This window comes from Pollicipes pollicipes, unplaced genomic scaffold (assembly GCF_011947565.3).
Source record: "Pollicipes pollicipes isolate AB1234 unplaced genomic scaffold, Ppol_2.1 Scaffold_4295;HRSCAF=5057_pilon_pilon_pilon, whole genome shotgun sequence".
NCBI classification, from domain to species: domain Eukaryota; kingdom Metazoa; phylum Arthropoda; class Thecostraca; order Pollicipedomorpha; family Pollicipedidae; genus Pollicipes; species Pollicipes pollicipes.
Window position 1 is genome coordinate 8,172,167 of NW_023596461.1, and position 9,458 is coordinate 8,181,624.

At 52.9% G+C, this 9,458-nt stretch overlaps 1 protein-coding gene across 1 annotated transcript; it reads right to left on the bottom strand.

The window, feature by feature from the left end:
• Window positions 1-1,104: 1,104 nt before the first annotated feature.
• LOC119096788 (SET and MYND domain-containing protein 4) lies at window positions 1,105-8,875 on the bottom strand. Its single transcript, XM_037219719.1, has 11 exons — window positions 8,553-8,875; window positions 8,032-8,179; window positions 7,594-7,766; window positions 7,111-7,193; window positions 6,573-6,721; window positions 5,772-6,139; window positions 5,038-5,251; window positions 3,775-3,892; window positions 2,715-2,828; window positions 2,034-2,157; window positions 1,105-1,473 (listed from the first exon to the last, which is right to left on the bottom strand). Exons 1-11 carry the CDS (start codon window positions 8,851-8,853, stop codon window positions 1,295-1,297), a joined length of 1,971 nt encoding a protein of 656 aa, XP_037075614.1. The 5' UTR covers window positions 8,854-8,875; the 3' UTR covers window positions 1,105-1,294.
• Between the last annotated feature and the right edge of the window lie 583 nt (window positions 8,876-9,458).

The following is a 9,458-nucleotide window of genomic DNA, read 5'->3' on the forward strand; positions in this document are numbered from 1 at the left end:
GACTCGCTCCACGCTAAATGATGCGGAGTGCACGGGTCCTGTTGCTTGTCAGCAGGAAAATCATCTTTCCGTTCAATGACATGCAAATGGTATTCGGGTACGCTGCCTGTCTTCGGGTTTGGGTCGATCCAGCAAAGCCGCAAGCTTAGCGGAGCGTTGCCCGCTTGATCCGTGGCGGGAAACGTGACTGGATGTCTGAGGCATAGGCTCATCGCCTCTGGCTACATTGAATGGCCCGGAACATAACAAGTGCGCGGGCTGAATGTGCGTACATGCGCACATCTACTGTCACAGCTGCGCGTCACAGCCAGAAGTATAGCAGGTCGACCACCGATCCGTCCGTAGACAAAATAGAATGGCTTCAGAACTTCACATGAAGCTAATGAAGCCGATGCCGACGAACGTTGCAACGAGCCGAAACCTGAAAGTCACCTCGTGGATAACTGTCAGCAAACCGAATGCGAAAATGTGCTCGTGTGATCGAGCCTGAGGATAGTCACCGCGATCCGACAATGAATCCTCCTGCGGCCCAGCGTTGTGGTCTACGCTGATGCTTGACGGAGCACCTGTGTGGGGCTTGGCAGCCTCCTATTGCTGGCGACGAACGCCGGGCCCCAGTACGAGTCGCGTGGAAAGTGAATGACCGAGTCAACGGCCAGTGGAAAAAGTGAAGTACTTAATGGCCCGGAAAGGCAGTTCAGTTCAGTTTATATCGGTCGCGTCCTCTATCTGAGGCCCTCAATGTCTACAAGTATGCGAGCAAAAAGTGACAAGAGACGAAACCAGCGAGGTTTTTATACGCGCCCACGGTTCATCAGTAAGCGGTGAAACTTCCGGATCAGGTTTAGCGAGAGAAGCCATCGTTTGATCTGGCGAAGTGATTCAAACTTCGGAGCCGCGAAATTATTCAAACCGGGCGTAGAATTGAGGTAAACATCCCGTTTTCTCTAAGTGGTACAGTAGTGTCGGGATTTGCCATTTACAAAACAAGACAGGTCTTCAATGTGGGTCCAGATCATTCCTAAAAACGCATCCTGCTAACTTTTGCTGAACAGTCATTCAATACCAGTCAGGACAGGTAGCAGACGATCACATTTTATCGGTTTATTCACCACGAGAACGGATATTTGCAGAAGAACATCCAAGCAGCAAATTTGCCCGGCGTTTTATAACGCGCGAAGTCAAATATTTCTGGATAAACCACGCTTAGAAAACGGGGGTGAAACATCTTGCCGGGAAACATTACTAAAAAACACAAAATCACACGTTCGATGTGAAGAAACTTCGACTGGCTCTACGCCTTCCTCTCGGCCACATATTTGTTGCCGAGCGTTAGCATAACCTTCCTGACAGCCTGCTGACAGAGGTGATAGTCCCTGAAGGGTGGGTACAGACACTCATCCAGCCTGGTCAGGTTGTCCTTCAGCTTCTCCATACCGCGGTTCAGGTCCCCGGTCTCCAGGTCTCGCATACCTGGCGACACAAGCCACGCGCCTGACAGATCACGGAGACCTCGTGACACAAAATAGAGCCGATGGGAGGTCACGAGCGCCTGCTGGTGCAGACCACAGACTCGGCAGACGGCACGGATGCTTGGTGACGCGCACCACACAGCTCATGAGTTCGTGGCTATATCGTACGGTACGATGGAGCTGTGCTGTGTGCACGCATACGGTAGAGCTGCATTGTATGTATCTCGGTATACCCAGATACATACGCAAAGACATATACACTTATAATACAGAGCTGTATTGCATGCGTCCCGATACTCCTAGATCTTGGTATGTCTTGTCTCGTTGCGTGCTACGCCTGGATATTTGTAAGGTGTCGATATACGTAAAGTATCGATACATGTTAGATGCTGATTTATGTTATGCGTCATTATATGCAAGGTATCAATATATGTCAAGTGTAAATATATGTCAGCTCTGACATAAGATGCCTGCGGCGGCTCTCTCGACTCTATTCGAGGGACGGGTATCACACGGTCAGGCCGGACCACGAGTGGGGCACCGCCCGTGGCGCCCGCTCACCAGCCTTGAAGGTGGCCTCGGTGTCCTGCAACACCTTCAGCGCCTTCATGATGTTCGTCTCGTGTCCGCAGCTAGAGCAGGTGAACAACGGCGACAGCGTCTCCGTCGACACGGGCAGCGCGCTCTGTCACGGCAGACGAGCACGTCACACAGCGGCAACGAAGGGCTTCACGGGGGACGTGGGGACGGCAGTGTGGGTTACAAATGGCTCAGTTGTTTTGAAACATTCTGTGCTTAGTTTTAATGCCCATAAGCCCCGTATAATGGCGTTGATTTCGTCCCGGGATTCACGGTGCTGAAACAAACAAGGGCATGATTTGACCCTGCGCCGATTGTAGCCGAATTCAACACTAGCACTTTGTTGGTAAAGAGAACAAGAACTGCACACGAACGCTCAGAGATGACAGAGATGACACATAACATTATTCCTCGGTAATTGAAGTAATCGTTGCACAATGTCACTTGGGAGCATTGTCACATTATTAGTCATGTTGCAAGATGCTTAAGGGCACCGAATGGGCATTGGTCAAAGACGCTTTACAACCAGCCATTATCAGGGACGCTTCAAAGACGCTTTACAACCAATCATTATCCTTCGCGCTACCCGAATGAAGCACGGTTGCAAAAAGTGCTAACTGAGGTATGGACGATGACACACTTAAACCTACAATGCCGTCTTACCTTGCAAGTTTGACATTTAAACTTCCACATGGAATTGTCCATTTCAGCAAACGTTGGCCAGAGCTCCGTACACGGCTTGCATTTGCATTCAAACTCATAACGTTCGCGAAGATACTGCAAGATGTACGCGTGTCAGTTAGGACGGCGTCCGATTCGACCTGCACCTATCACCCCCCCCCCCCCCCTCCGCTTCATTCCCAATCATTGGAACCCACCACCATTCTAATAACCGACTATTCTGATGGAGTCCCGGCCGAACAGCTGACAGGAGTCCCGGAGTCCCGTCCTGACGGGAGTCCCGAAGTCCCGTCTTGACAGGAGTCCCAGGGTCCCGTCCTCACGGCAGTCCCGGCCGAGCAGCTGAACACGCCCAGCAGTTGGACCTCAGCCCGCAGTAGGCAGCGGTGGCCGTGACGACCCGCCATGTTCCACCGCTAAACTCTCTCCTTAACGCCACAGCTCTGATATGGCCAATCACAGCCGAAAGAGCTCTGACCTAATTAGCTCAAAAGATAGCGTCCAGTGTCCAGTTCTAAAAACTTATCACGCTGCACACAACATGCGTGACAACCATAGCGTACACGGTCTTTATGGCCAAACCCTTATCAGATCTTTCTATCCGTTCCAGACTGCGCTGTCAACGGGACACGTAAAGCAAACACGGCCCAGTTTTTAGACGCAAGTTTTGTCGGTGTGGCTTCGGGGGTTAAAAACGGTTTGATGCCCGTCAGTTCCTTGCACCATAATTATTTCGACCAAGGTCTCTGCCAAAACACCAATACACTGCTATTTTGCCAAAATTTTCATTGAAACGACACATGCATAAACTCCGATGAAATAATGCTAAGACAGTTCAAGGTATCAGTGAGAACAGTTCGGACCCAGATCAATTTCATCGCCGTCGATTGCAGGCACTCTCGACCGCAAATATTCTTCGAAGGAACAGCTCACTGTGTTCATAACGGACGAACAGAAAAATCCACAGATCGCTGAACGGGCTGCAACACGTACGACTGCGCCACCAGCTTCGCCAAGATGATCGGCGATAGGGCCTCTTTACCTGAAGTCTCTCCCTCAACGTCTTCTGCGTAAAAATGGGGCCGTAGTTCTCGGCGATCATCTCGCCTTTGCTGATATTCTTTATTGCCCGAACTATGACAGTCGTTCCGCTGAAATATCTGAAAAAACAGAGTTATGTGCTTAACCTGCGCCGGCATGACAGCCCAGAGGCAGTCCACTTAAAGGTTCCGGGTGTGACTTACGAGCCGTGGGCAAGTGGATTCGCAAACTCCTCAGAGACAGGTGGCAGTTTAACATAGCTTAAGGAGAATCGTTTCTCTTGTCTGGTCAGGATGCTCAGTTGTAGCGTCATCAGAGAAGGCTCTCATGATGATCTGTGTCTCTACATGTTGTAACTCGCGGTTTCCTTGCTTATTTCGATGTGAATGGTAGATTTGCTTGACAGTATGCTATTCGGGGTCAATCACACTGCAAGATGGCATCGAATAATAAAGATTTCACCCTATGATAGGTCACGTGGATACATTTTTCTAGGCGTCGATCTGATTCCATTTGTTGCGCCCATTAATGATAACTTAATCGGAGCAGCTGCACATCTCAAAGCCTATAGCTATTGCACGTCATGTGAGCGTCATGAGGGGGGGGGGGGGGTATTTTAAGGTCATCCAGGCATCCATGACGCCATGATAGCGTCACTGAAATTCTACCATTCCATAAGCCATGCGGCGATCAATGTCAACAAAAATATAACTGCCGAGTCGTTCATATCTAGCGTCTGTGAGCACGATTTCCAGATATAGCGGCGGCCAATCAATGTTGTGCAATGCACCATGACGTAATCAAGCAATGACGTACAGAGGAACATATTCACTGAACAGAAAATTGTTTGTCTAGAGTAGTCTTGTCCACCTAAAATTATACGAAAAGATATTAGTGAACTCACCTTATCATGTCCGATGATTGCTTAAGCATTTTCAAATGCGGAACGTTCCCTTTGATAAAGAGAACGCTAAAAAAGCCTGAAGCTGTTTAAATGTCCCTGGCGAGTTTTTAGACATTTTTCTTGGCCTGTGACACCAGTCGCGTGAAAAATGCCAATCCATTGAGTTCTAGCTGAGATGGACCTGGTCTGCTGATCGTCGTTTGATTTTTTACGCCTCAATGATTATACCCGAAATCATCAAGAGAGTATGGGGAGGAACTTCAGCCTCTCCCTGGGACGTCGCCGGAAGCGAAAGGCGTCGGGAGGTGCTAGGTTGTCACGCCAAACGGCAATGACAAGAGCGCTGAATGACCCACTGACCGCACGATCCCCGGGTCGCACGAGTGGTTGAACAGCGCCAGTGTCGGGTACACTGCCGCGCCGAGGAACTGGCTCTGAGAGTCGTCGATGTTGTTGAAGCCCTTCATCTGCAGCTCGGCCACCTCGTGCGCGTTGTAGGGCACCAGCTGGATGTGGTGCAGCAGCAGAGCGCCCACGTAGCGCCGCGTGTCGTCCAGGCTCGTGATGTCCACCTCTGACACGACACGTGCGCTTCAGTGACGGCGCGTGCATGGTGGGTTTACGGGAGAAGCATGCGTCTGAACGTGATGTCTAATAGTCAAAGATCCATGGACACCAATAATGAGAGGACAACACGGGATATTGATACCCTTGCGTCGACGAATCAACTAAAGGAAGTGGCACAAAAGCGACCACCAGGTCCGCGCTCCCCATTACCGACAGCTGTCCACAACTTTCCACCTATGACGTCAGAGGTAAGTGTGCCATAGCAGTCTCTACGTCTCGGAGGATAGGCGCTTGTGTATGGCGTAGGCACTTGCGCCGTCATAGGTGCAACTCGGAAGGTGCTTGGCCAATAAGAACTCGACCCTGGAGTCAAACGAATAACGATTTCCACAGTCACTTTATCCAGTGTGGCTCCACACCACCTCCTCGCAAGATGGCGCCTGCTGTCTCTTCACCCCCAGCAGACCCCACCCTCTTCCGGTGACCACCCCGCACTACACGCGACTCGACGACTGGGTGACGCCCACCTGGCCCGAAGTAGTTCTGGAACTCGAGGCAGCGCAGCATGAAGGCGGCCATCAATGCCAGCGGGAACACGGCCTCCGCCGTCCTGCCCTCGGCGTGGCTGACCAGCCGGTGGATATTCCCGTAGTCGTCCGGGTCGTAGCGCTCCGCCGGCCGGTCGAGCCGCGGCCGCGCCTCCAGCAGCTGCTGCAGCCGCAGCCGGCTCACCAGCCGCAGCGAGAGCATGCAGGTCACGCTCATGCCCGAGGCGTACAGCAGGTCCAGGATGCGGCACTCGAACCGGTGGTAGGTGTCGAGCGCGGCCGTGCGGCACGAGAGCGAGCAGAACAACACGCCGGCGCACCCAGTGCAGGGCACGCAGTCCCGGATCCTGACGGGACAGCGGCAGCGCGTCATGGTCGGAGGAGGGGCACAGGTCCAGGGCCATGGCGACGGAGGGACAGGCACAGTCACGGTGGGCGGAGCCGTAAGTGTGGCCAATTCACCGCCAATGTGTGGTGCGCAGACTCCGACAGTTGGGATGCAACACGGCAAGGCAAAGTCACATATCCGAAGTCACTACGCAAACAGAAAGCAGTCTTAACTGTCTTTGCAAATGCACTCAAAATCAGTGTCTGCATATATCACCAACGTTGAACGTGTGCTGCTCGCAATATTTGTTCTCGGGTTTGTGTCTTCGTCTCAATAGCGTGGTGACCGCAAGCATCTCATCTAAATCTGTTGGCAGATGCCAGGACCTGCTTCACTTAAAACGCCGCCGAGTGACCATCGGCGTGTCTGTGGGCAGCTGCAGTCGCTCTGACCTGGTCTGGCAGTGGATACAGTGCGTGCCGTGTTTCTCTGGCCGGAGCACGGCCGCGAACGGCCGCTCCACCACCAGCACGTCACCCACGGCCACGGGCTGGCTGCTCACGGCGAACCGGCCCTCCGTCGATGTCGAGCTGAACGCCACCTGCCGGCGCAAACTCACAACATGGGAGAGGGACGGATTGGCTGGGGACGGAGAAACGTGAAAAACGGGGAGGCAGTGGGCAGCTAATCGGAAGGGGACTGGGAGTTAAGAGCTGCAGTGCTCACAAAGCGACGAGTCTGTGCGGCATCGCTAGTTCCGTCTCTCATGTATCGACTGTTTTCGTGTTCATTTTCACGGATCTCTCCTGGATCCCTCAGGTAATGCTTGCTGACAGGTAAAATGAAGCCTTTTGTTGACATCGCTGATGCAGCAGTCGTGACTTTGTGCACTGATAATGCTTAGAAATGGATGATTATCAAACAACATGGACTTAACTTCTAAAACATCCGTCACGTCCTACACGACGCGTTTATAGTCTTGACATATACCTTTTTCGAGGCGGACGGATAGTCCGGGTTCGCTCCGGACGTCAACGGAGGCAGCGGCGGCAGCCAGGACTGAGGCTTGGCCGCTGGAGCGGGGCAAGGAAGATGAGTTAAAATGGCTTAGAAAATTCATACGCGTGGTTCTTAATTTAAAACGGTCGCGAGCAAGATGCATCGTTTCATTTTTGTGTTAGTTTCTGTTCGATATTGTATTTTTTCACTTGCTATGCTTGATCCATTTAAAATGGTTTATAACGCGTTCAGTATGCGTGACAAATTTGACTGGTGCAATTTGTTTAAGATACACAAAAACTTTATGTCAGGTAATGGAACTGCACTGCGCCATATATCTAGCATTTTACTCCGTCATGTCTGGCTGATTGGTTCCTAAGCGGGCTTTTAAAAAACTACGTCACACCTATCTTATCTTATCTGATCAATTTGAGGAAAAGAACCTACCTAATACATACAATTACTTTGACTTACGTGCATCCGTGTATTTAGCCGTGTCGAACAGTACTAGCATCTTCTGTATTTCCTTCTGCCAATGTAAGTGTTTGCCTGCCTCCAGATTGGCGTCGTCCAGAGCTTTAATGACGCTCTGGAATGCTGTTTTGGCTTCGCTGAAGCGTTTCAGTGCCATCAGACTGCGGGCTCTCCTGAAAGCAGAGCATGCAATTTTTACCAACTTTTAACTGTTTGCTAACTTTTGCTGAAACACCAACACATACAACTTTTTCTTAGCGCATACGCTGAGCTATCATTAACTATACTGAGCCTTTCCAACGTTCCCCGTCTTCCATGCAGAACCGGTCCAATCCGCCACCGACGGCTGTGGGGACACCTCGCCAGCCGGGCCGGAGCCGCCTCGAGGCCACGGCCGCTACGGCAGGGGAGCGGGGGCGCGGCGGACGGAGGCCTCACCTGTCCAGCACCTTGAACCGCAGGGCAACCGGGTACCCCGACTGCAGGGCCAGCTCGACGTCGGCCAGGCAGCGCGCGTGCCGGCCGGCGTGGAAGAGGCAGGCCGACCTGTTGGCGGCGCACACCGCCACCAGCTCGCTGGTGCCGTCTGCACAAGGGAGGGATCATCAGCCACGCGCAGCCGCACGTGCCAGCGGCGTGGGCTTCACGGGGCTTAGCGCCATCTGCAGAACAGCTCTACGGGCGCGGCAGTCATAACCCTAGAGATCATTCGTAATATCCTGGAGCTGTATGCTGCTACCGCTAACATACCAATGGGGTCAAACGCCTTTGTGCTGCCTCTGATGGACCTGCCACCTGATATCTTTCGCATCGCACTCGCGCATGGGTCACTGTTGTATGCCAGTGTCGCGGCAATTTGGATAGCAATTCGGTCCAGGGCCCTGCGCTTATCATCTAGGTAGATTTATCTGTCAGGTAGTCGATCGCATGCACTACGTTCTGGCAGGGTGACCGCTCACCTTCTTTGAAGGGCGCCACGGCCATAGCCCGACTGTAGCAGCGCATGGCGGCCGGATAGTCCCCCGCCAGGAACGCCGCGTTGCCCTCATCCTTCTTCTTCTTCGCTTCAGCCTCGTCCTTCTCCTTGAATACCTCGGCCAACGCCACCTGTCGCACTTCCGGCAGGTCGTAGACGAAGCCGATGCGCTGTTCGTCGGAGCTGAGGCTGCAGAAGCTGGCCCACTGGTCGGCACGGAGACCGCGGAACACGCCCTGGCTGAACGGCCGGAAGAAACCCTGGCGTTCTTCGTCCAGCTCCATGGTGCGTCTGCCGCTGACACGTCTCGAGAACTCCCGACCGGCGTACGTTGGCGACGACGGGCCCGACTGGAGGTGCAAAGTGGGTTTCCCTTTCGGGGCGGACGTGGGGCGGCGGCCATTAACCGGCGTCGGCTTTTGGCGGCAGAACGCTTAAACAGGCTGCTCACAGATGTGTCTAGACTAATGTAGCAAATGACAGGGATCTGTTTCCCCTGCCCATGGGCCTAAGGTATGCATTTTCATCCCTGCTGAACATGATACCCAGGTGCGATTATTTTTGGACCGAAATAAAGGTAAGGGGTTGTGCTGGCACCTAGCGACGCGACAAAGAAGTGTCACTTATATAGTTCTTCGTATAGGTGGCGCTGCCATTCGGCATTTCTGCTGGACTTGCCGATTTTCGCGTGAGCCGACTGCGATTGAGTCTGGTCATCTAGTGAGCCGGCTGCGATTGCCCCTGGTCATCCGCGCAAAATATCGAGGTGATCCCATTCTGTCGTCTCGCATGTGCAGTCACCACTGCGAGGTCAAACCATCAGTATGCCGCTGTGGCGAAACCATGATCGCGAAGCAGATGCTCTCGCCGAGGAATGATCACGCACTGG